The following is a 27,652-nucleotide window of genomic DNA, read 5'->3' on the forward strand; positions in this document are numbered from 1 at the left end:
TGTGTATGTGTGATATGTGCCCTAATAAAGGTAAGAACAGGTGCTTCCTCAACATCTGCTTATCTCTTGCTTTACCCAGAAACTGGCTGTCAGGCTTGGCACATAAACTCAACTTTCCACCCTCTCATACTCCACCTTACCCTCTTCTCCTTCATTCCACTCCTGTAAAACGAAACACCGTTCCAGCTGTGCTCTCAGGCACCACTTTTCACGTCTCATGGGGTCCTGCTCTAGCGTCATCTACTTTCCTGTTTTATTAACCAAAATTCTGGTGGGAGGTGGAGGGGGTATCTATACTCGTGGGAGCAATTTACTCACTTCTGATTCAACTCTAAACCCCCACAATCTGGGTTCTGCCATAACCACTTAACTAACAATGCTGCTCTGGTAATGGTACCAGAGGTCTCTACACTGCCCTCTTTATGAACTGGATATTGCTTAGACAAGCTACACCGCTGGCCACAGCTACCTTCCCCAAACATACGACTATCTTGACTTCTGCACCACTACTCTTTACTTGGTCTCCTCCCATTTCTTAAACCCTGCAGTAGTTAGCCAAGAGACCAGGCGGGGGTCTCTGAGACCTTTCACGGATCCACCAGGAAAACTATTTTCATAGTTATCAGGAAGACATTGCATTCTCTTATGAGCATACAGGGGAAGTTATTAGATACTAAGCGACACGTGATATAGCAACAAATTGTAGTTAGCAACAAATATAAGCACCCAGTTGTCTTCTATTAAGCCAAACATGAAAGAGACGTGCACAAGTGTCAAACTATCAATCTGCTAATTTAGGGGGAGGAAAAATGGTTATTCTTCATAAAAGTATTATTTAAGATAATGGATTTAGTCATTTTAAAATAGGTGTTTTTAAAAGCTTTTTTTTTTTTTTTCTAATGTGATAAATGTGTCCCACATACACAAAAGCTTTTTGGGGTCCTCAAAAAGGCCTAATACCAGCTAAGTTGAAGAACCACATTCTTAAACTTTGTCTTCTTGGCTCTTCTTCAGCCAGCTCCTTCAATTTTGATGTTCCCTAGAATAGCATCTGTAGCTCACTAATTTTCTCACCTTAAACTAGGATTTCTCAATCTTGGCATGACCAACCCTTTGGGCCAGCTAATTCTTTTTCAGTGGGGGCTGTCCCCCGTGCATCCCTGGCCTCAGACGCCGTCCCCCGTGCATCCCTGGCCTCAGACACCATCCCCCGTGCATCCCTGGCCTCAGACGCCTAGCACCCCCTTTCCAAGTTGTGGCAACCAAAAATGTCTTCAGATACTGTCAAATAAAATCACCCCAGGATGAGAACTACTAACCTAAATAGTATTCCTAGATACTTCATCTAATATCTAGGTTTTCATTTGACTTAACGGTGATAATTCCACTTATCAAGTACCTATTCTGCACCAGGGACTATCCTAAGTACTTGATGTGCATTAACTCACAACGGTGGTGCTGACTACAGCCCCCATTAACAAAGAATTAGCTGGCCCAAAAGGTTGGTCATGCCAAGATTGAGAAATCCTAGTTTGAGGTGAGAAAATTAGTGGTTACGGATGCTATTCTAGGGAACATCAAAATTGAAGGAGTTGGCTGAAGAAGAGCCAAGAAGACAAAGTTTAAGAATGTGGTTCTTGGCCAGGCACGGTGGCTCACATCCGTAATCCTAGCACTTTGGGAGGCTGACATGGGCAGATCACCTGAGGTCAGGAGTTGAAGACCAACTTGGCCAACATGTTGAAACCCCGTCTCTACTAAAAATACAAAAATTAGCCAGGCACAGTGGCAGGTGCCTGTAATCCCAGCTACTCGGGAGGCTGAGGCAGGAAAATCGCTTGAACCCGGGAAGTGGAGGTTGCAGTGAGCCAAGATCGCGCCACTGCACTCCAGCCTGGGCAACAAGGACAAGATTTCAACTGGAAAAAAAAAAAATGTGGTTCTTAAACTTACTGGTCTCAGGACCTTTTTACACTGTGTGAGATGGATCAATTATGACTCTCATTTTATGAAGAAACTACAGAACAGAGAGTGATGTGACTTGCTTGGGGTCACACAGAGCTGCTGTTGCTGACTACTGCGGTGCTGACCACTCCTCTGAGCCTCAGAGCCCTGTGATTAACCACCTCTGCTGGGCATCCCAGGGGAAATTTACACCCAGGATACCCTAAAAATGAACTAAAAAACCCTTTCTCCACAAGACCTAGTTCTGCATTACCTAAGTTAGTTAAATGTGCAAGTTTAAATTCACCCTCTCTGCTTTAGCTTCACCAGAAACCTGGATGCCATTCTTAACTCTGCTTGGATTCTCTTCTTCCTTAGTCCTCAATCCAATCATTCGAGTTCTAACAATTTTCCCTTGTAATGATTTCTCAAATACAACATTTTTCTCTATCTTCCACTATTCCGGTCCTTACTAGCGTCCTAATCTCTACTCTGCACTGCTGTAATCAACTCCCATTTGATGTCCTTGGCCCCTCAAAATCATCTTCTACAATGCTGCCAGAGTGATCTATCAAAAACTGCAAACCTGGTCACGTCATGTTAGTGGCTGCCTGTGAGCTAAGGGTTAAATCCAGGGTCCTCAGCATAGCCCCCAGACCCTCAAATCAGTGGCCCTCTCCAACCTCAGTGCCTTCCTGTCACCCCCTGTATCATACTTCTCTCTCTGGCAGTGCTGTGCTGTTTGCCTGCCTGAGCACAACACGCTGCTTCATGCCTTTGATTCAACGTCACCCCTTGGGAGGCCTTCTAGATTCTACACCCTGTGCATCCTTCTGTCACAGCACTTAACCCAGTCTGTGATAACTATCTCTGTACCTGTGTCCCACATAGGCCTGTAAAGTCATTGATAACAGGTGCCTAGCTTAGCTCAAAAATCTCAACTTTCTCTCTCCAGGGCCTGGTACAGCAGGGGTCCCCAACCCTGGGGCCATAGACCTGTCAGTACTGGTCTGTGGCCTGTTAGGAACCAGGCCACACAGCAATTGAGTGGTAGGTAAGTGTGCATCATGGCCTGAGCTCCATCTCCTGTCAGATCAGCTGCGGCATTAGATTCTCGTAGGTGCACCTATTGTGAACTGTGCATGCAAGTGACGTAGGTTGCATGCTCCTTGTGAGAATCTAATGTCTGATGATCTGAGGTGGAACAGTTTCATCCTGAAACCCTCCCTTGACCCGGTCCATGGAAAAGTCATCTTCCATGAAATTGGTTCCTGGTGCCAAGAAGGTTGGGGACTGCTATGGTATAGCACTGGGCAAAGTATGCTTCTACAAAATGGCACACAGCAATGAGACCTATTTGGGTGGTGGGAGGCATGGGAGTGGAGGCTGTGGGATGAAGAGAGTTGGGAAAACTTTTGTTCAGAGAAGGTCACAATTGAGCTGAATCTTGAAGGAAGAGGAGGCACTCTAGACAGGATAAAGGTCCCGCTGGATAGAACAGTACTTGCAAAGGCCTGGAGGCCCAAGAGGACGTGGCACATTTAGGAAACTGCAACAGATGATGACAGAGGACACGATGCACATGTGGGACTTGGGCTGAGACTGGAGGAGCAGATAAGGCTCCTGCTATCAAAAAGTGGCCTATATTATAGGTCTTGCAAGAGAGTTCCAAAGTATTTATTTCACTACTCCAATTACTTTAGGCACCACAATTCGCAGGTCATTAAAAAATGTTTACTAGTCTACTTTTGATTACTTATTCAGCACTACCTGTGTTAGTTTTGATAGGTAACTTAACCTCCCTGTGCCTCAGCTGCCTTACAGGGTAATAAAAATAGTACCTACCTCACAAGATTATTGTCAAAACAAATGTGTTAATAGACGTGAAGAACATAAGATAGCAGTGGTACACAGAATTGATAGTGGATGTTGTGTTGCCATTGATTTGCCATTAGTGACAAACAGCTGCTGAGATTAGAAAGGACGAAGGGACTGTTCTTGAAATTCACAAGACACAGCCTTAATGTAAAAGAAAGGCATATTTTATAACAAGTAAGTTTATCTAGGGAGGTAATAGTAGCAGGTATTTAGGTTTTTAGGTCCATGATCTCAGGCAACAGTATAAAATGATTACCAGATTTCTTTGGATAATATATTTATATTTGGATAATAAATTTAGCTTAAAAGTATATGCTTATAAAGTGTAATTTGACCAATTATTTTCTGAACGCATATGATCTTACAGTTGCCCATACTGAAACCCATTTTCAATTTGCTGCCTTTCAGGTACAGCCTTGAATGATTTTCCTAAAGTTTGAATGATTTTCCTCTTCAGTTGGCAATTACTCATTTGAAAACACTTGGGCCTCATTTGCTCATAAATCATTTCCAAACAGAATTTCAGAAACGGAAGGGTCCTTAGAGATTGTCTAGTCCAACAGTCTATTTCATAAACAAGAAAACTGAAATACGGAGATTGAATAACTTGTCCAAGTTATAGTCTTCGAGGGCTCCACCTTGACTTTCCTACATGCTCTCACGTAAGACTCTCCCTGCCAGTGTGAACTGCCTACTGATTCCAAGTCCTTGTGTATCCTGAGTAAGCTTTATGACAAACTACCTTACTCCAGACTATGGTGAAATCAAATGCTTTCTATTTATTTAACTTGCATATTTCATGTGTTTCCTCAACAGACTTGGTTAAGTACTTGATGCTAGATGTTTGGTTAATTCTTGCTAAAGTTCCACCAGTATGCCTATTATTACACTCTTTATCCTCCAGAGTCAAAGTCATTAAGTAAAATCATTCTCTCCCATGAAATTTAACCACTTAACTGGGTGGATACAACCTCAGTGGCATGACACAGATGCTGTTTTCAAATTTGCAGGATGAGTACATTTTCTAGGCAGGTTTCTAAAAATTTGGGAATCATTGCTTAAGAGGCTTAGTGTTCCTGTCCTCCAACCGAAGTTGTACTGGGCAGACCCATCTCAGGGCCTGCCAGCTCACACACCTGGTGGAGCGCGGCCTACCTAACCAGGTGTGTTCCAAGGGTAGGCTCTGCTCTTATGACATCCAATCCACAGTCTGGCCAGTCACCTAAGGGGGCCTTGGGGTAAAGAGATGAGTTGATCCAATCAGATTCTTTCTCATGGGAATATGGCTCAAACTTAGAGAGGAGCAGGTAGTTAGTAAAAACAAAACAAAACAAAAAAACAAACCTAAAAAAAATGCAGAGAGAATCCATAAGAAAATGATGGGTCACAACCAGCAACACTGTGAAAGCAGAGGTTCTGAATTACAAAAAACATACAAAGAGTAACAATAAAAGACTCATGGGCAAATAGGGAATGGGGAGGCGTGGGAAAAAGTGAATGTGTTATATTAACGATGTAAGAGTTTAGGCCCTCAGTATTCTGCTGTCAAGGTCCAGGAAGCGGGATCTCTGTCTGGTGTGCCAGGATAAACTGTTTCAGCTCTAAAGCTTGAGACGCTTTTTCCTTTACCGCTACACGTTTCCACCGTACCCTAAATAGAATGGATTTGATTCTTGCAACCAAAAGAACTCATTACGACACCCAGGAAATTTTAGGGAGGTGCCAGAGTGTGCCTTCAGCTTTGTCGCTGTGTGCAACTCACTGGCCACTTCCACTCTCAACTCTTCCAGCTCAAGGGAAGTTTTACATATGCAACACATTGGCCTTAACTTCACCAATGGCTGATTTCCATCCTTTTTTTCTCTTCTGCAGAAACGTAACACTAATCATGCTCCTAGAACAACTACCAAGATAGTCGTTAGGGGGAAAGCGTCACAGGACATGAACGTCTTCCCTGATAGAAACAAGGGCTCCTCCCCGAGGTCACAGAGGCCACACCTGTAGGTAGGACCACGCTTTTCGATGGCGGAGCCCGGTCCTTGCCTCGCGGACGCCGGCGCAGGACAGTGGCTCCCAGTTCCCGGGGACATTCCGCGGCAACCCACATCCCCGGTCCCCGGCCCCTGGCCCCCGGTGCCCGCTGGGTCACCTGTAATTGTAGGAGCTGAAACGCTTGCTCTCTCTCAGCATCGCCCGGTACAGATCTAACACTTGTGCGCGACTGGAGGCTGCCATTTTGGAAAGAAAAAAAATTAACGGGTCCTCTTCGCCGAGGTCCCAAGTACGACCCAACCTCGGAACTCCAGCCTGTGCAGAAACCACGCACGAAATAAAATGCAGCGGCTCGACCTTGCCAGCGGGCCGGTCCTAAGCCTAAGCCGGCAGCCCTGCGGACCGCAGACCGCGCCGGGCGTCCCGCGCCGCTTCGGGGGCGGGCGAAGGCAGGGCTCGGGGCAGCTAAAGGGGCGGTGCAGGGAGGGAGATGCCTCCGCCCCGCCCCGCTCCCGCCTCCGCCCCCGCCGGGAGGCTCGGGATCCAGCAGCCGCTCCACGCGGCCGGAGGGCGAGAAAATAAGAGGCCCGGCCGCCCGTGCATCCAGCCAAGCTCCTGGGGGACGGATATTGGAGGTCCGGGCATTCGAGGGACGTGCAGTTGCATCACGGAGAGCCTTTGCGAACCGTCTGGAGTTTTGGCGGAGACATTTGTGTTTCGGGGCGCAGCGCCCCTTTGTACCTTTAGAAGGCCGCGTTGCCCGGGTTACCGAAGGCCGCCGCGTCGACGCCCCGCCCCTGACAGCCCCGCCCACGCTGGCGGCGGCCGCCCTCGGCGCTGCCTGAGAGACCTTGCGGGATTTCAAGGGTGACTTAACTTCGCCCGATCATGGTCGGCAGGGTGGGATTTATTGGCATTCCTTGGGCCGGGGGATGCGACGTCTGGGTGTGGAGGTGATGAGACAGAGGTTCCGTGGCACTCCGGCTCTGCTCAGGGCGACCTGCGTAGGGGCCTCCGGGGCAAGGCCCGCTTTCTGTCAAAATGGCAGCGCCCAGCGTGCACGGGTATCTCTGAAGTTGGGGTTTAAGATTCTTGCCCGTGAGAGCCAACGAGCCTGCCGTGCTTCTGATTTTGAAATACGTGGGTCTGGGTTTCCCGGGCGAGCGGTGGGTGAGTGCCGACCTCGTTGCAGCCTGGGGTAGGACGTGGGCGGTTCGTGTGATTAGGGGGTTACATTGGCGATGGATTTTTTCCTCTTTCCGGATGTGTTTTTGCTTTTGAGTGAAGAGTACCCGTGGTTTTGTAGTCTAATAAATGCGTAAAATGCAGCTTGGGCTGTAGACTTTGGAGAATAATTTGAGCCCGTTAGGGCTTTAGGCGTTCTCCAAGAAGCGGAGCAAGTTTTCAACCATGGCTTTCTTCAGAAGACTTCAACTTTTTTGAATCATTTTATTAAAGTGGTGGATAAAGTTGCTTTTTCTGATCTTTGAGCATGGGACTGGACGCTGGAAGCTTCAGCCAGTTCTAGTTACTGTGTTTGCAAAGCACTTTTCTTGTTTTTGGAATCTTGCTTTATGTAATCAACCTTAGGAAGAACCCCACCTTTCCGCACTCGAGCACAGCGAGGACTACCTTATGCGTAAAAACAAAACAACTTTGCATTAAAATCCATCTTTCTCCCAACCGCTTGGTCACGGTTGTGTTCTCATCTGCTTTAGTGTATTTGGTTTTAAAATGATAAACTTGCTGTATATCTAAGCAACTTTATATTTTCAGGAACTTTTTTTTCCCTTTTATTTATTTATTTATTTTTTTTGAGATGGAGTCACTCTCCGTGGCCCAGGCTGGAGTGCAGTGGCAGGATCTCGGACTCACTGCAACCTCCGCGTCCCGGGTTCAAGCTATTCTCCTGCCTCAGCCTCCCGAATAGCTGGGATTACAGGCGCGCACTACCTTGCCGAGTTAATTTTTGTATTTTTAGTAGATACGGGGTTTCGCCATGTTGGTCAGGCTGGTCTCGAACTCCTGACCCTGTGATTCGCCTGCCTCAACCTCCCAAAGTGCTGGGATTACAGGTGTGAGCCACCACGTCTAGCCTCTATTTTCAGGAACTTTAAAGGCAGGAAACACTTCTCTGACCTTACCATTCTTTAGTGTACTTGCAACCTGGTGTCCTTGCATCCAGATATTCTTATTAATCCTGATGCAGTGACATTTTTTAAAAGGCACTGAAGAGAAAATACTTTCATTAAGATACCTTTAAGTCTCCTCCCTGACTTCTTGACAATCTCATGTCTGTGATTTTGTTTTTGTTTTTTTGTTTTTTTTTTTCAACAGGATAGCAAAACTTCTGTTACTTCCTGGTTGGCCAGGTCGTTGAGCAAATCTACCCTCGGGTTTATTGAAAAGACTTTTTTGAGTTTTCCCTTTGGTATTTCTTAAAGGATCCAAGACCAAGGCAATTGCACATTGTTACAGAGTAAGATTCAGAGCTGATTTCTCTTGATACACTATTGTGTGCTGGTGATATGAAATGATATGCGGCACCTTAAAGCTGCAACATTAATGCAAGTTGCTGATAGAGAATGCTATCAGAGTGGAAAGGAAAAACTTGAAGATTATTTTGGCTTGTTTAAAAATAGCAAGGATTATGTTATTTATATTTTGCTTTTGAGAGTAAAGTTGGAATAACTATATACAATTGTTTCTACCTAATTATCAAGGAATTTAATCATTAATGTATATGGTATATCTAAATGACTCAACTTTGTTGTAATCAAATAAAACTTTTCCAAATAAATATGTATAGTTTAAATAGTTTGGGTAGCTTAGTCCTCCGTTAGTACGAGCAATGGTTGCAGTTAGGAAAGTGATAGCTTCCCGGTTAATTCTGAGCCAAATCTTCACAAAAATACCTCATTATTTTATTTAAAATGGTTTACCAATGTGTTGGACATCATTGCCTGGAGAAACTAAAAGAAAATAATCATTCTGAAGCTACATCTCACTTTTGCACATCTTCACTGCAGAGATTACGTAAAACAAAACAAAACAAAAAAAATTCTATTTGAGATTGTAAGTAGAATTGGGCCAGAAGCAGAAGAATGGACCTTACACATATGTCCTTTAATATGCGTTCTATTCTGGGTTGAAATTTTTCTTAGCGAATATCTGTAAAGTAGGAGGTACCATTTAGGCATCAAAACATAAAAATTTCTTTAGTATTCGTTTATTGAAAGTTACCGACTACCTGTAGTTCTTTATGTAAGATCATTTATTACCTTCTATTAAAATTAGGGTTGTCAATGACGACTTAATGCTTTGTGAAGAGAAATTTCTCTAATCATAAACAGTGTAACAACAATTTTCTGTCCTTAAGCTTAAATATCAAAATGATGTATAAAGTAAAATTTGTATAGTAGTAGTAATTTATGGTATTATTTAGAAATTATTCAGCTGGGCATGGTGGCTCACACCTGTAATCCCAGCACTTTCAGAGGCTGAGGTAAATGGATTGCTTGAGCCCAGGAGTTTGAGACTAGCCTGGGCAACATGGCAAAACCCCATCTATACAAAAAATACATCATAGCAAAACCTCATCTCTACACAAAAAATACAAAAATTAGCTGGGTGTAGTGGCATGTGCCTGTAGTCCCAGCTACTTGGGAGGCTGAGGTGGGAGGATTGCTTGAGCCCTGGAGGTTGAGGCTGCATTGTGCCATGATCACACTACTGCACTGTAGCCTGGGCAATAGAGTGAGACCCTGTCTACCAAAAAAAAAAAAAAGAAAAAAGAAATTATTCTATTCTACAGCACACATGAATCCAAGTATTATACATTGATCCTTCATTTTAATAGAACATGAAGGGGAAAGACCTTAGATACCAACTCATTCGTTTGTACAGATGAACAAACTGAAGCCTTTTTCCTCATTCATTCATTCCTTCAGCATTTATTGAACACTTCCTGAGTACTATAGGTTATGGTTTTTCTTTTCTTTTCTTTTTTTTTTTTTTGAGACAGAGTGTCACTCTTGTTGCTCAGGCTAGAGTGCAATAGTGCAATCTTGCCCGGCAAATTTTTTGTATTTTCAGTAGAGATGGAGTTTCACCATGTTGTCCAGGCTTGTCTTGAACCCCTGACCTCAGGTGATCCACCTGCCTGGGCCTCCCAAAGTGTGGGGATTACAGGCGCAAGCCACCGCGCCCAGCCCATGAGTACCATATGTTATATAAGACGATATAGTTACAGTGATGAGAGCCTCCCCACCCCTAAGAAACTTGTATGTGACTAGATAAGCCAAACAATAATTTATTTTATAGAGACAGGGCCTCGCTCCGTTTACTAAGCTGGAGTGCAGTGGTGCGATCGTATCTTGTTGTAACTTCAAACTCCCGTGCTGAAGTGATTTTCCTGTCTCAGCCTCCTGAGTAGCTAGGCCTATAGGCTCATGCCACCATGCCTCACAAATTTTTAAGTTTTTTTTTTTTTTTTTCTGGTAGAGATGAGATTTCACTATGATGTCCAGGGTGGTCTCAAACTCCTCAGTGCCTCTCCTGTCTTGGCCTCCCAAAGAGCTCAGATTATAGTTGTGAGTCATGGCACTTGGCCAGTAATTTATTTTTGACAGTTGCTGTGATATGAGTAATATTAGCAAACACTAAAGGAATACAGAAGAGGAATACTGAGCCAGGACTTTCACCTAAGGGAAGGCTTTCCATCGTAGAAGGTGTTTCCAGAATGAGAAGTAAGAGCCAGTTGAGGAATGTGGTTGAAGATTGCAGTGTATATTCCAAGCATGGAGGAAGAAGGGTGCTTGATCTATTTAGAGAACTCTAAGTGTTTTAGAATGGTAGGAGGTGGGAAGGGAGGGAGCACTGAAGTGTTTAGCCCTGTACTAGCTTTATTTTAGTGATGTTGTGTCTCTTTCTGGAATAAATTATTTTTTCCCTTATGCATTGGCTGAGTCATATAAGTAGAATGTAACAGCTGAGCTGTTGAAATGGAAGATTATTTATTTATTCGGGTACTGATAAATATTTTTGTTTCAAATCATGAATTTGAATCCTATATTCCAGGGGCACTGAAATGTTATTTATTTACCTGTGCATTCAGGAGATAGCTGGCAGCCTAGCAATTCAAGTTACTGTTCTTGTGATAACTTGAGGGCGATATATAAATCAAACACTGATCCTGTTTTCCAGAACTTTATAGTTTAAATGCATTTGTATATGATTAAAATGAGGTATTAGGTTGGTGCCAAAGTAGCTGTGGTTTTGACCATTACTTTTAATAGTAAAAACTGCAATAACTTTTCCACCATCCTGTACAAAGTGCTGCAAGGAAAGGGCTGGTGAAGTGTTGTGGGGTCTCAGTGCAAGGAGAGGTCACTTCCTTCCCTGATGCTTGGGCCACACCTCAGACCAACAGCATGGCTAAGGCCCAGGCTTCAGAGAATTTTGTTTAATTTTTTGAAAAATTCCCTCCATGACTGGGAATAGCCAGGGCTGAGAAACATTGGCCTGAAGGAATCAGGGGGCTTCATGGAGGAGGTGGTGTTTGTGTTGGGCTTGAGAGGATTTAAGTTTTTCCTGGGCCTTGAAAGGAATGGAAGGATTTAAATGTGTGAGTGTGGTTGTAAGATGGCTACTGTAGCCCTTTACCTTGAAAGGATGAAGGAGAAACCCTGGTTGAGATCTAAGAAAAAACAATCATAACCTGCAGAAGGCTTTGGCCAGAGCTGTAGAGTGCATGAGGGTGAGAACAGGGAGATCCCGTGGAAAGTTAATACATCGGCTTTCCTATGTTTTACGCACGAGATGAGCTGAATCCTGATAGGACGTGAGTTAATCTTTCCATGACCTGATGGAAGAGCTGTGATCTCCATTTAAGATAAGTGAAGCTGCCCAGGTGTGTTGGCTCACATCTGTAATCCCAGCACTGTGGAAGGCCAAGGCGGGAGGATCACTTGAGGTTGGGAGCTTGAGGCCAGCCTGGGAAACATAGCGAGACCCCATCCCAATAAAATAAAATAAAGAAAAAAAAAATGAAGCTGAAGCTGAGAGTTTATTTAGCCAGGGTCAGACAACTGGAAAGTAGCTAGGGGTGGGCCTTGCCCTGAGATGTGATCTGTCTAGCTGTGATGCAACACTGCTTCACGGATAAAGCACCAGCTTCAGGAATTTGAAGTTTTTTGATTTTTCTTGGATAACATGGGTAAATTTTAGTCATATTTGAATTTTAATTTAGTTGGATTCTCACTTATTTGTAAAGCTAACCGGTTTGTATTGGAAATATTATAAATATTCTGGGAATCTCAAGTGTTGATTTTGTACTAGCTTTTTAGTTATTTAAGATAAATTTACATTTTATTCTATTAACATTTCTTTGAAAAGACTTAGTGCTTTTTTAGGTTGTCTATTTATGTGTGTATGTGAGACATTTCCTCTTGGGGGATTTTCTGAGACTCGCATTTCTGTAGAAGCTCTTTTCAGATATACTTATGAAAATCTGTTCTCTGTTTTGAGGAATCTTGAAAGCTATGATATGTTGCAACTAGACACTCTAGCTTCATTGATTGGAGGCGAAGGGTTCCCATATTTGTGGGCAGTAACAATAAAATTGACAATTTATTTTGTGTAAAGTATATCAAATGTCAGTTATTTCTAGAGGTTTTCTTTTTTATTTAAAAAAAACACCACATTACTTCCTTTCATTGTAAAGGAAAGAAACCGTCTTTTCATATGACAAACCCCAACCAACATGAGAATTCTTTGACAGTGTGATTTGTTGTAATCAGTTACAGATAACTTTCATTCTTTCTTTCTTGATGCTTATGAGGGACCGGTATTTTAGGAATAATGCTTTCATATTGTCTGGATATTTTAGAATGATTCGTTAATCAAACTAGCTACAGCTTATTGTAATGATAGCTATTATTTATTTAGAATTTGTTTTCTCTCTTCTAGGAGCTTTGCCATGAAAAGAAGAGTGCAGGCCGGGCGCAGTGGCTCACGCCTGTAATCCCAGCACTTTGGGAGGCCGAGGCGGGTGGATCATGAGGTCAGGAGATCGAGACCATCTTGGCTAACACGGTGAAACCCCGTCTCTACTGAAAAAATACAAAAAAAATTAGCCAGGTGTGGTGGCGGGCGTCTTTAGTCCCAGCGACTCCAGAGGCTGAGGCAGGAGAATGGCGTGAACCTGGGAGGCGGAGCTTTCAGTGAGCCCAGTTTGCGCCACTGCACTCCAGCCTGGGAGACAGAGTGAGACTCTGTCTCAAAAAAAAAAAAAAAATCGCCACACTGTCTTCCACAATGGTTGAACTAGTTTACACTCCCACCAACAGTATAAAAGTGTTCCTGTTGCTCCATGTCCTCTCCACCACCTGTTGTTTCTTTACTTTTTAATGATCGCCATTCTAACTGGTGTGAGATGGTATCTCATAGTGGTTTTGATTTGCATTTCTCTGATGGCCAGTGATGATGAGCATTTTTTCATATGTCTGTTGTCTGCATAAATGTCTTCTTTCGAAAACAGTCTGTTTATATCCTTTGTCCACTTTTTGATGGGGTTATTTTATTTTTTTCTTGTAAATTTGTTTAAGTTCTTTGTAGATTCTGGATATTAGCCCTTTGTCAAATGGGTAGATTGCGAAAATTGTCTCCCATTCTGTAGGTTGCCTGTTCACTCTGATGGTAGTTTCTTTTGCTGTGCAGAAGCTTTTTAGTTTAGTTAGATCTCATTTGTAAATTTTGGCTTATGTTGCCATTGCTTTTGGTGTTTTAGACATGAAGTCCTTGCCCATGCCTATGTCCTGAATGGTATTGCCTAGGTTTTCTTCTAGGGTTTTTATGGTTTTAGGTCTAACATTTAAAAGTCTTTAATCCATCTTGAATTAATTTTTGTATAAGGTGTAAGGAAGGGATCCAGTTTCAGCTTTCTACATATGGCTAGCCAGTTTTCCCCACACCATTTATTAAATAGGGAATCCTGTCCCCATTTCTTGTTTTTGTCAGGTTTGTCAAAGAGCAGATGGTTGTAGATGTGTGATATTATTTCTGAGGGCTCTGTTCTGTACCATTGGTCTGTATCTCTATTTTGGTACCAGTACCATGCTGTTTTGGTTACTGTAGCTTTGTAGTATAGTTTGAAGTCAGGTAGCGTGATGCCACCAGCATTGTTCTTTTGGCTTAGGATTGTCTTGGCAATGTGGGTTCTTTTTTGGTTCCATATGAACTTTAAAGTAGTTTTTTCCAATTCTGTGAAGAGCGTCGTTGGTAGCTTGATGGGGATGACATTGAATCTATAAATTACCTTGGGCAGTGTGGCTGTTTTCACGATATTGATTCTTCCTATCCATGAGCATGGAATGTTCTTCTATTTGTTTGTGTCCTCTTTTATTTCGTTGAGCAGTGGTTTGTAGTTCTCCTTGAAGAGGTCCTTCACATCCCTTGTAAGTTGGATTCCTAGGTATGAGAGCTAGAAATAGCATTTGACCCAGCCATCCCATTACTGGGTATATACCCAAAGGATTATAAATCATGCTGCTATAAAGACAGATGTGCACGTATGTTTATTGCGGCACTATTCACAATAACAAAGACTTGGAACCAGCCCAAATGTCCATCAATGATAGACTGAATTAAGAAAATGTGGCACATATACACCATGGAATACTATGCAGCCATAAAAAGGGATGAGTTCATGTCCTTTGTAGGGACATGGATGAAGCTGCAAACCATCATTCTGAGCAAACTATCATGGAGAGAAAACCAAACACTACATGTTCTCACTCATAGGTGGGAATTGAACAATGAGATCACTTGGACACAGGATGGGGAACATCACACACCAGGGCCTGTCATGGTGGGGGAGGGGGGAGGGATAGCATTAGGAGATATACCTAATGTAAAAGACGTGTTAATGGGTGCAGCACACCAACATGACACATGTGTACATATGTAAAAACCTGCACGTTGTGCACATGTACCCTAGAACTTAAAGTATAATTAAAAAAAATAATCAAAAAGAAAAAAGGAGAGTCCTTTTCATGCTGTTTAGCAATATCTTATTTTAGTAATTTTTCTAGTGACATATTTCAAGTTCTGATTGACTTCTTTGAATGAGAGTATTAGCCGCCATCTCTTGTTTGTTCAGGTCAGTAGGTTGTTTACAGAAAACATTTAGGATTTGCAGTGTTGAGTCGGTTTACAAAAAACAGCCAACATTTTGCTAATCACTGGAAAAATACTAGGTCAATGTCTTAAGATATGCAGTACTGTGATCTGTGATGTTAACTGATCTCTCAGAGGATGATACATACCATCGATAGTATACTGTAGACTGTTATAAACAATAGATATACAGAGAATTAATGGTTTCTTTGCTATTACAGTGAATTACATGATTTAATATTTTGTAACTTTTCAATGTAAACATTTATTTTCTGAGCACAATTGAAACACTTCAGCCTGGCAGACCTGTAATCTGTATGTGTAATTGTGAGTTTGAGTTAACTAACAATATGTGAGAGTAATAAAAGCCTGTCTTCTGTGAAATGGATTGCAGTAATATTGGCAGAGAGTAAAACAGTTAGCTTCAGTTAATGAAGATGAGTTTTTTGGGAGAATTATATTTTTTTAGCAATTCCTGGAATTCTGCAGTGCAGGGGAAAGTAAAATGAAGCAGTCATTAAAGAAAAAAAGCTTAGCAGGCAGCTGTTTCTTGACGTTTTGAGATAAGCACATTGTTATTTATTTCCAGTCTTGGAGCACTTTGAGACAAGCACATGTGCCTGGGCATTCCTGACAGTGAGCCCCGTTAGGAATCCCACTGACACCCTTGGCTTCAGCGCACCGTGAGAGCTGGGCTGGTTGATAATTACAGTCAGCTTTCATTTGTACAGCCCATGTCTTCAAATAATTTCCAAGTAAACTATCCTGGATTAACACATGTCAGGACATAAGTGTGGTTCACTAGAGCTGTCAAGCTGTCTGGATGCCCTTCTGTTAACTTGGTAGAGGAGATTCCACGTGTGTCAAGTTACAGTGTTTCCTGAAATTTTTCTGTTGTCTTGAAAGCTATTTGAAAATTAAATGTTCATTATAGTACTGGTGGTCAGGTATGTTCCTTAGGTATATGTGAATTAATGTCACCACACTATAGACAGTAATTTTTATGCCACCTTCTCTGCAAAAACCTGCAGCACTTTTTGGATGAAGTCTAATTCCTTAGCACAGCCTGTGAGACCCTGATGAGTATAGCGCTTACCCACTTCTCCATCCCATGTCACTTGCTGCTTTTTCTTTTTCACTTACTGCTTTTCATTCTGTAGTACTCACCTCTTTCCCCGCTACCCTGGGGGCCTTTGCAGATGCTGGTCCAGCTGCCTGGAGTGCCCTTCCTTCCCTTCCTAATTATTCTTCTGATCTCAGTTTAAGAAATGCTTACTCAAGAGCTACCTTCTCTAATTTGAGTAAACCTTCGTCTGTTAAGCTCCTTTAGTATTGTGACTTGCTCTTCAGCTTAGAGTGACTGCTGTTGCAAGTAACAGAAAACTGAAGTCAAATTGATTTAAACAAGCATAGTGACTTTATTGTTTCCTGTGTCTTGAGAGTTCAGAAACCAGATGGGCTTTAGGGTTGATTGGTTTGAGTGATGTTGCCAAAGATTGAATTTTGTGCTTTTCTCCACTTTGTCTTCTCTACTGTCAATTTTATCGTCTGGCCAGAGTCCTCTCTTGATTATGGGAAGCCATCAACAGTTTGAGGGTACTTGTTTCCAGAATCTTAGAGGAGTGAGAGAGCTTCTGGACCAAGAGTGCCCAGCAGTCCTCTCCGTTCATGTCACTGGCCCTCCTTGTGTCATGTACTCATCCATTTCTGAACCAATAACTGTGGCCAGGGAGAAGATAGGATTCTTTTGGTCTTGAACAACTTGCCTAGCTCCTAGAGAGAAAGGGGAATTAATTTTTGTAAAAGGTAACAAAGTTCACTAGAGCAATCTTGCCAGAGTTATATGTTTCTTTATTTGATTAATACTTTTTTGTGATATTAGGCTGTGTATAAGAACTATGTCTTTTTTTTTTTTTTTTTTTGAGAAGGAGTCTTACTGTGTCACCCAGGCTGGAGTGCAGTGGCACGATCTCAGCTCACTGCAACCTCCGCCTCCGGGGTTCCAACGATTCTTCTGCCTCAGCCTCCTGAGTAGCTGGGACTACAGTCGCCTGCCACCACGCCCAGCTAATGTTTGTATTTTTAGTACAGATGGGGTTTCACTATATTGGCCAGACTGGTCTCGAACTCCTGACCTTGTAATCTGCCCACCTTGGCCTCCCAAGTCTGTTTTTGATTATTATTGTTTCTTCAACATTTTACATCTAGCTTTGCACATAGTAAATGATCAATAAATATTAATAGTGTGATGACTCAGTCAATCACATAAGCTCCAAATACAGTAAGGCCCCCTTCCCCACCCTTACCCATGGTTTTGCTTTCTTAGTTACCCAGAGTCAACTATCTTCTGAAAATATATAATGGATAATTCCAGAAATAAACAGTGCATGCTTTAAATGAGTGCATTCTGAGTTTTGTGTTGAAATCCGCACAGGGCATGAAACCTCCCTTTGTCCAGTGTCTCCATGCTGTGTACAGGCTACCCGCCCGTTGGTCACTTTGTTGCCTTCTCAGTTACCACAAGATCACGATTTTAGTTATGGACAGATCACAAGAAGAAACAGGGTGAGTGCAGTGGGATGAGATACTTCCAGAGAGAGAAAGAGACTGTCTTCTTTCTCTTTTTCATAACTTTTATTACAGTAGATATATTGTTATAATTGTTCTACTTTATTATTAGTTTTTCTTGTTGAATTAATGATGGTTTTTATTTTTTTCTTTCCAAAAAATAATAATAACCATGATCTTATGCAGAAATGGTATCACGAACAGTTGCATTATCAAATCAAGGAGAAAATGCAATCACAGAACAGGCAGAAAACTATGATTTTAATGGTTTGTATTTTTCTTGTCTCAAATTCTTTTATTTATTTATTTTTATTGATACATAATAGATGTACATGTTTCTAGGATACATGTGATAATTTAATACATTCATATAATTTGTAAAGATCAAATTAGTGTAATTGTGATATCTATCACCTTCAATATTTGTCTTTATGCTAGAAACATTCAAATTGTTTTCTTCTAGCTATTTTGAAATATGCAGTAGATTATCATAAACTGTAGTCACCCAGTGATCTATCAGACACTAAGGTTTATCTCTTCTATGAAGCTACATTTTTACTTATTAGTCAACCTCTCTGCATCCCTCCTGCTCTGTACCCTTCCTGGCCTCTGGTAACTCCCAGTCTCTTCTCTATTTCCATGAGATTCACTTTTTTAGCTCCAATGTATAAGTAAGAACATATGATATTTGTCTTTCTGTGCTTGGCTTGTTCCACTTAACTTAATGACCTCCAGTTCCGTCCATGTTGCTGCAAATGACAGAATTTCATTCTTTTCTACAGCTGGATAATACTGTATTGTGTATTTATGCCACATTTTCTTTGTCCTTTCATCTGTTGATGTCCCCTTAACGTTGATTCCATATTTTGGCTTTTGTGAATAGTGCTGCAGTAAACACGGGTGTGCTGTTTATAATGCATATATCTTTTTGATAATACTGATTTCCTTTCTTTTGGATATATTCCCAGCAGTGGAATTGCTGGACATATGGTAGTTCTATTTCTGGTTTTTTGAGGAACCTCCACACAGTTTTCCATGTTGGCTATACTAACTTACATTTCCACCAACAGTTTACAAGGGTTCCCCTTTCTCCACACCCATGCCAGCATCTTTTATTCCCTTTTTGTAAAAGCCACTTTAACTGGGGTTAGATGATATCTCATTGTGGTTTTGATTTGCATTTCTCTGATAATTAGTGATGTTGAGCATTTTTCATATATCTACTGGCCATTTGTATGTCTTCATTTGAGAAATGTCTATTCAGATCTTTTGCCCAATTTTTAATCAGATTGTGTGTGTGTTTTTTTTTTTTATTGAGTTGTTTGTGCTCATTATATATTCTGGTTATTAATCGCTTGCCAGGTGGATGGTTTGCAGATACTTTCTGCTATACTTTGGGAGATTCTGGGTTGTGTTTTCACTTTGTTGATTGTTTCCTTTGCTTACAGAAGCATTTTTGCTTTATGTAGTCTAATTGTTCTGGTTTTGCTTTGATGGCCTGTGCTTTTGAGGTCTTCACAAAAAATCTTTGCCCAGGCCAATATCCTGGGTTGTTTCCCCAGTGTATTCTTGTAGTGGTTTCATAGTCTCAGGTCTTAGATTCTAAATCGTTAATCTACTTTTATGTGATTTTTGTATATGGTGAGAGATAGGAACTTAGCATCATTTATCGAAGAGTGTTTTTTTCCCCCATTGTATGTTCTTAAGACCTTTGTGGAAAATAAATTGACTGTAAATGTGTGGATTTATATCTGGTTCTCTATTTTATTATTAGTTATTGTTGTTAAATTTCTTACTGTACCTAATTTATAAATTAAACTTTATCAGAGATATTCACATACAGGAAAAAACATAGTAAACAGTACTTAGAGTTTCGCATGCTCCATGGTTTCAGGCATCAACTGCAGGTCTTGGAACCTCCGCAGACAAAGAGGAGCTACCGTAACTTATCTGTAAAAATTGTTGAGTGACTTTGGCAGATAGTATTTTTTGGCTGCCTATCAACCATATCAACTGTACTTCCCGGCCATTAGAACCCTGATTTTGGTTGGGTGGCTGTGTGCCTAGTTCCTGGAAATGAATTGTAATGTGGTCTTAGGCTTCATGGTGATTCCATTCCTTCTTTACCAGATACTTGTTTGTCATAGCCAGGCATAGCCACAAGACACAGATCTGGTTAATGAGACAACAGGAAGTTGTCTGGAAGGTTTCTAGGAAAGATTTTTTCTATTAAAAGATAAGTATTCACACAAGAGGGCTTGCTTATGTCATCTTCTCCCCTGCTTGGAATGCAAGTAATACTAAAGCTTGAAGCTCAGCAGATATGCGTGAGGGAAAGACCAAGAGAATATGAGATTCCAGCCTAAACATTGGCTTTTCTGAGCCATGGAATGAACCCTGGAACTGGATGCCTCTAGACTTCATATATTTTTTTTAACAACTAATGTCTTTCTGTTTTCCTGTTTTCAGCCACGATTATTTGGTCTTTCTGTTTTATGCAGTTCACCATGTCCTTTTTTTTTTTTTTTTTTTTTTTTTTGAGACAAGATCTTGCTCTGTTACCCAAGCTAGAGTGCAGTGGCACCATCATGGCTCACTGCAGCCTCCAACTCCTGGGCTCAAGCAATCCTCCTGCCTCAGCCTCCCAAGTAGCTGGGACTACAGGTGCGTGCCACCTCACCCAGCTAATTAAAATAAATTTGTTTTTGGTAGAAATGGGGTTTTGCTTTGTTGCCCAGGCTAGTTTTAAACTTCTGGCTTTAAGCATTCCTCCTGCCTTAGCCTCCCAAAGTGTTGGGATTACAGGTGTGAGCCTGACCCAACATATTTCAATATAGTGCCAAAAATGAAATAGAGCTTCCCCACTTCAGCCTTGCCAAAAGTCTTTATTTGGAATTTATTAGATTTGTCAATTTAAGGTTATTTGTTTTTGCTACTTTTGAAGCACTGGGATATTTTCTTTTTTTTTTTTTTTTCTTAAACAGAATGTGTTTGTTACGTGTATATAAGGCCAAGCTTTTTTGCACTGAAGGACATTTGTATATGAGGGTCATTCTCTTGAGTAATCAATATTTTCTTATACTCTTCACTCCAGTCATGACTACTCAGCTTAAATGTTACTTCTTCAGGGAATGTTCCCAACCTCAGTTTAAATTACACCCTTCTGATTTTATTATTATTTCTTATGACATGTTATTCTTTACCTTAACTTTTTATAATTTAAAATTGTACAAAGTATATCTACATAATAGAAGGTTCTTGGTTTAATGTTGAGTTCTCCCACCAGAATGTGAATTCCATGAGGGCTGGGACCATGTCTGTTTTGTTCATCACTAGAGACATAGTGCCTACTAAGTGCGCAGTAGACCTTTGTTAAATGAGGAAATGAAGGAATATAAGCCTGACTTTTTTAGATTTCTGCATCTTTCATCCTCCTGCCCAGTCACCACCAAGAATATTAGGGAACTTGGAGTGTTCAACCACAGCACAGAATCTGCTGCATTTCTTTGGATCATATTGCTCCCTGCTGGTCAGGATTTACGTTTAGATGTTAGGCGTTTAGACTTTAATTTTGTTTACCTCAATAGAAAATATAATGGGAGTAGCATAGTCACTTAGCATAGTAACTGAGTAAACACACTGTCAGTTCCTTCAGAAGAGTGATTCATATTTTGCATACTTTATCTCTTGCGTTACAATTTATTCTCCCAGAATTTTACATTATCTTAAGCTTTGCTGGCACTATTTTTATAAATTGAAGAGCCCCTAGTAGTGAACGTTTTTATTTTATGCTTTTGGATAGCGCTAGAAGCACGGAAATGACTATCATTTTAGCTCTGTTACTAGTCACAATCATTTGAAATTGCGTTTGGAAGCCCTATTTTCTTTCCAAAAAAGGCTCAGTTGGGGGGGGGGGATTGTATGAATTGTTGACACAAGTTATTGACTTAGAATGGAGATATTTTAAAATAAATTTTTTAGTTTCAGCATGCTGTAATCTAGATTGTTGGTATTAGTTTTACTGTGTTGAGGAAGATTTATTGTGCATTTCTGAAATGAGTGTAAATGCTGTATATATGTGATAGTAAGGGAGAAAACTTGACTAAGATTTTGTCGATTTGGTCTCATTTTGCAGCTGTGTCGTAGGTTTTTTCACATCGTTTTAGGTAAATTACTTAGCATTTGGACAATCACATACTTTATTTCCTACATCAGGACACTTGCGATGAGTGAAAGTGGGTGCTGTTAACTAATTCTGCTGGCATGACAAGCATAAACATGAACTGTCTTGGGGATACTGAGACATATGGTCACTCTATGTGATAACAATAATCTGTGATGACTATGTTAATCTGCATACCCTTGTGAATTGCAGGAACTAAGAATTGGAGGCTCATCAAAGAGCTTTACTTTCCCTTTATTCTTTACAGAGTGGCTGCATCCTCAACACCTTCTGCCCAGAGGTGTGATTCTTCAATTGTGGGGATCACTCTGGGTCCCCAAACTGATGTGGCTCCCTGGGCAGTAGGAGATTGGGGCTGTGGGGTGTTCTCTGCTTCAGGGATGAATCTCTTTGTGCATGATTAGCTGGCTGTACTAAGGTGCAGGAGGAAGGGAAATGTTCGCTTAATACAGAATTTGGGGGTACATGATTATTTAATCATGATCTTGTTTTGTATTATTTGGGCTTCTAAAAGAAAGCTTCTGAATATCAACAGGAACATAAAAAAGTAGTTGGGCATTTCAGTACAGGAACTTTTAGCAAAGGATTTGCAGTCTTTTCCCCATGCTGCAGCTCTGCCATCTGTGCTTTGGAACGGGCCCCTACCCCTGCTTTTCCTTGGTTAAGATAGTGATTGTCTGTTAACTCAGTCTGTCTTCCATTAAACAGAAAAATGATAACATGTCAGTGTGAGGTGGTCTTGAGCCTCATGTAGGAGATTTTCCTGAGAGTCACAGACAATATTGAATTCTCTTCTTTCTCAAACAGTTTTTTTTTTTTTTTTCCCAAGACGGAGTCTCGCTCTGTCGCCCAGGCTGGAGTGCAGTGGCCGGATCTCAGCTCACTGCAAGCTCCGCCTCCCGGGTTCATGCCGTTCTCCCGCCTCAGCCTCCCGAGTAGCTGGGACTACAGGCGCCTGCCACCACCTCTGGCTAATTTTTTGTATTTTTAGTAGAGATGGGGTTTCACCGTGTTAGCCAGGATGGTCTCGATCTCCTGAGCTCGTGATCCGCCCGTCTCGGCCTCCCAAAGTGCTGGGATTACAGGCGTGAGCCACCGCGCCCGGCCTCTCAAACAGTTTTTGATTGATTGCCCAGCATTGCAAAAGACGTTTGACATACATTCTTACTTGGTTGATTCTTATACTAATTTAACAAAGTAGACATTGTTACTCATATTTTGTCAATAACAAAAACAGAAACACCCCTCTTCCTCTTCCACCACCACCAAAGCTTAGAGAATTTAAGTAAGTGGCCCCAGTTCACATGACAGATTTGATACTTGAACTGAGGACTGTTTGATTCCAAAATGTGTGCATTTGCCAGACTATGGCATGCCATATTTGATTTGGTGGTACAAATTAAAAGCAGCCTTGAACAACTAAAAAATTATTTATGTTTAATTCTTTACTGTCTGTAATTAGCATCCGTCTACACTGGGTAAGCATTTTTACCACTAAACGTTTGTTTTCAAGCCCTAGTTGTCCAATAATTGGGTTATTCTCTTTGGCTCTATGCTTGAAGAAGTACGATGGGTGTGTAGATTTTTAAGGATGATTATAGAAAGTGATCATTAGTAAGCATACACTAAACATTCAATGAATATTTGCTACCTGGTCATTCGAGGAAACATGAGCTTTGATTTTGTATTTACTTTGAATCCCTCGCAAGCATTTTTTCAACTTCAATATCAGCTTTTTTTTTCCTGACTATATTGCAGGTTTTGCAATTCTAGGCTGGGGAATATGAATTTTAGAAGATTTGTGGTTCTGTCAGCTTAATTGGTGACAACTTCGGTCTCTAACCTGTGTGCTAGGCAACTGTGGGAGCCACAGAAACAAAGGCTTACGAATCCCTGAGTGTTCCCAACATCATCTGTTGATTTAACAAGAGTTTTAAAATTTTAAACATATGTGTGTCCTCCCCATTTTCAAACATATGCAGGCAGTGTAGTAATTGTAAAAATACACAGTGATTAAAAGCTACTGTGATTCATTAATGCTTTCAAGTAATTTTTAATTACACAGTGGATGTTGAAAGTATGTATCTGATTTGTTGGGGGTTGGATACTTTTTCAAAGTTAAAACTTACCCTCAGGCTAGAATAGCCTGGGAATCCCTGGTGTGGTCATAATCAGGTCAGGCTGTGTCTCCCATTTTGACCATATGGCTTCTGTCTCTTCCATGGCTACATGGCATATTCTCATCTACCTTCATGTGGCAGAAGCATGTCCTCTCGTCATTCTGTTGGCAGCTCCTGGGTCATGTCATTCTTGGCTCCCACCCCTTTTTGACTGAGCAATCAATAAAACTCTCTATTTTGCTTCTAATCCAGCTCTGATTTTGTTTATGTGCTGAACAATATATAATTAGCAGATAGATGCTGAGATAAATTCTGAGATTGCACCTTGCGTAGGATTCAATAACTATTTGCATAGAATTCGACAAGTATTTGCTAATTAAATGATTAATTATTCACTGGAATACCCTTATCTTGCTGTAGATTCATTGTTTACTAATGTCTGTTGATTTTCTTACTTCTTTCCCCTGAAAATTGGATTTCTTTCATGATGCAGGATTCTTGTATTTGAAGCTAGGTAATATGAATTTTAAAATGTGCGTGGTTCTATTCTGGTAGCTCAGTTGCCTTTGTTCCTTGTCCCTCTGATGTTCCTGGTTCATGCTTTCCTCAGCTCCCATCTGCATTAGTGGGACTACTCTCTGACTGCTTATTACGTGTTGGGTGTTGGGTAGCTGCTTCCGGTGTTACCTTATTTAATACTCACAGCAATCCTGCAGAAGGACGAAACATGCACAGTGAGTGGCTTGGCTGGGATTTGGAGTCAAACATGGTTTATTGACTGAACTTCCTCCATAACCTCAATTTTAAGCATTTCTCTTACTCTGATGTTCTTAGATTTCATTTTACTCCCTTTTTTTTTTTTGAGACTGAGTCTGGCTCTGTCGCCCAGGCTGGAGTGCAGTGGCCCGATCTCAGCTCACTGCAAGCTCCGCCTCCCGGGTTCACGCCATTCTCCTGCCTCAGCCTCCCGAGTAGCTGGGACCACAGGCGCCCGCCACCTCGCCCGGCTAGTTTTTTGTATTTTTTAGTAGAGACGGGATTTCACCGTGTTAGCCAGGATGGTCTCGATCTCCTGACCTTGTGATCCACCCATCTCGGCCTCCCAAAGTGCTGGGATTACAGGCTTGAGCCACCACGCCCGGCCATTTTACTCCTTTTGCTCCCACTACTCTGCAGTTCTTTGAAACTGCTAGATTTACAATCCATTGGCCTTTCCACCTTTTCACTGTGGCATATCCCTCTCATATCTTTACTTCCCTCCTTACTTAGCCTAGATTTTGTGTTCACTGCTTTGTAATATCCTAATTGGTCTGCTGTATAGTTTCCAGTTCTAATTATTTCCCTAATCTGCTTTATTGATGAGCTTTTACTTGTAGACTAATTTATAGTGTAAAGAAGAAACCTTGTAGGTGTATGTGCACCTTGCTAGCTATCTACATTTCTGCTTATTATTTGGTGATATTGCATATGTAACCAGTATGTGGACCTGGCACAAGCCATGAAATGTAAATCAAACACATTTTTTTTTTTTTTCTCCAGCACGCCTTCAAAACTGTGTTCAGGGACACTTATTTTACTTTATTTTATTTTATGAAATGAAATGAAGTGTTGTGTGGTTCTAGAATCCTAATAAAGCCAGTTGAGATCTTTCAACTAAAAAAGAAATGTGGTCATTCAGGGTATTCTTCTCCTGCCTCTGGATGAAAACTTCTTTCTTTATCCACTCCCCCTGCAAAGGATTTGGTGATGGGAAAGGGTTGGGGTGTACGTCTGGCTTTTTTTCTCTTTCTCTGCTTTCTCCCTTTCCCCTGAGCTGGCTGTTTACCACTTAGGCCACTGCCAGGGTGGAAGAATTGGGAGAGGAGAGTAAAGGACCACAACAGTCATGTTAGCTGGGTGGCTTGGTACTCAAGGCTTTTTCTTGGATTCTTCAGAAGACCCCTAGTAGATCCTTCCAACTCCATCTTCCTTGAATTAGGCTATTCTTCCTTGGCTTGCTATATCGCCCTTTGCCCTTGGCTCTTCAGAGGTTCCTTCCACAGAAGAAATGTTATTGTTAATGTTCTCCAACCTGCCCAGGTGCTTTCTTGGGCAAGACTTACAGTGGCTTAGCACTGGCTCTCTCCTCTACTGCCTTGTCTGGCCCATGAGACAACTCACTGCTGGCTGGTGCAGTGACCTCAGCAGTGCAGTCCTCTGTGCTCACTCTTGGCCCTTCCTCAGGTTTCTAGTGCCCGTTGGGTGCATGTTCATAGTCTACCCCATTGCATGGAGCACACATCAGCCTCTTTCCGCAGGGGATTGGTTGAAACTTCTTGAGCTTAGGAGGCAAACACTTTTCTCCCCTTCCCTTGGCTTGAGGCCAGGGGCTCCACCAAGCTTCCTCTGAAGGAATCCTTTTAAAATCCATCTCCTTTCAACACTCTGACTGCTTTTTGTATCTTCTTTGGACTGACTGTAGTCCTAGAGTAGCAGAAGTAATTTTCACCCATTCCCTTTGTAAATTAAACATTTTGTTATGTGACATTTATTTATTTTTACCTCATTGAAAACTTCATTTAACATCCTGACATACAGGTTTTGTGAAAAATGATACCCACTGATTATTTAAAAATCCAAACACGTTGGAAAAGAAATGGGAGACAATTAAGCCACCCCAAGACTTGTAGTCTAGAAATAATGGTGGTTAATATTTGGTAAACATCATTCTAATCACCTGTGTTAGTTCGTTCTCACACTGCTATAAGGACATACCTGAGACTGAGTAATTTATAAAGGAAAGAGATTCAATTGACTCATAGTTCCTGGGGAGGCTTCAGCAAACTTACAATCATGGCAAAGGGGAAGCAAACACATCCTTCTTCACAAGGCAGCAGGATAGAGAAGAATGAGAGCCAAGCAAAAGGGGAAGCCTCTTTAAAACCATCAGCTCTCATGAGAACTTACTCTTACGACAATAGCATGAGGGAAACCGTCCTCATGATTCAGTTACCTCCCACCGGGTCCCTCTCATGACACTTGGGGATTATGGGAACTACAATTCAAGATGAGATTTGGGTGGGGACACAGCCAAACCATGTCATCACCCCTCTGAGTTTTTTTTCTTTTTTGAAACAAGGTCTTGCTCTGTTGCCGAGGCTGTAGTTCAATGGCATGATCTTGACTCACTGCAGACCTTTGCCTTCTGGGCTCAAGGGATTCATCCACCTCAGTCTCCTGAGTAGTTGGGGCTATAGGTGTGAGCCACCATAGCCAACTAATTTTTGTATTATTTATTTATTTATTTAATTTTATTTTTTACAGATAGGGTTTTACTGTGTTGCCCAGGCTGGCCTCAAATTCCTGGGCTCATGTGGTCCACTTGCCTTGGCCTCCCAAAGTGCTGGGATTACAGGCATGAGCCACCATGCCCGGCCTCCTCTCTGAATTTTTATGTCTATGAATGGAAGCATGGATGGCTAGACAGTCTTTTACAAAGATAGGATCATACCACACATGGTGTTTTTAATTTTAATAAACATATTTAATTTTACTTGAATGTAACAGAAGAGAGAGACATTATGAAACGGAAGGTACTGCTGAACTTCAATCATGAAACACTGATGTTTGGGTCATGATTTTTTTTGACAGAAAGTTTTGATTTTAGCTGGTCTTTGTGGTTGCTTTGAAAGATGAATAAAAGGAGTGCATTTGCACTTCCTCCCACCTTCCCTCCCTGCTCCACCCTTTGATTTGTTTTATTTCTATGTTGTTTGATTTTTGACTTGAACTTTCTGCTGTTACCCAGTAA

At 41.5% G+C, this 27,652-nt stretch overlaps 2 protein-coding genes across 6 annotated transcripts in view; one reads left to right on the top strand and one right to left on the bottom strand.

Annotated features, from left to right (window-relative positions):
• Positions 1 to 6,293, bottom strand: part of LYRM4 (LYR motif containing 4) — a 156,212-nt gene extending 149,919 nt beyond the window's left edge. The window contains exon 1 of one of the 4 annotated variants that reach the window (XM_003897000.4): positions 5,972 to 6,281. In XM_003897000.4, the coding sequence (XP_003897049.1) occupies positions 5,972 to 6,057 (86 nt within the window). In that variant the 5' untranslated portion in view covers positions 6,058 to 6,281. Of the gene's footprint in view, positions 1 to 5,971 lie in introns of all 4 variants that reach the window. The other 3 variants (XM_021936592.2, XM_017957543.3, XM_017957542.3) reach the window with 3 other exon arrangements.
• A 57-nt stretch (positions 6,294 to 6,350) lies between these two features.
• The window catches only part of FARS2 (phenylalanyl-tRNA synthetase 2, mitochondrial), a 514,316-nt gene continuing 493,014 nt past the window's right edge, over positions 6,351 to 27,652 (top strand). Inside the window, exon 1 of one of the 2 annotated variants that reach the window (XM_003897004.4) lies at positions 6,351 to 6,681. The gene's annotated coding sequence lies outside the window, so the exon portion shown is untranslated. Of the gene's footprint in view, positions 6,985 to 27,652 lie in introns of both variants that reach the window. The other variant, XM_003897003.4, reaches the window with a different exon arrangement.

The sequence above is a fragment of the Papio anubis genome, chromosome 6, assembly GCF_008728515.1.
Source record: "Papio anubis isolate 15944 chromosome 6, Panubis1.0, whole genome shotgun sequence".
In the NCBI taxonomy this organism is placed as follows: domain Eukaryota; kingdom Metazoa; phylum Chordata; class Mammalia; order Primates; family Cercopithecidae; genus Papio; species Papio anubis.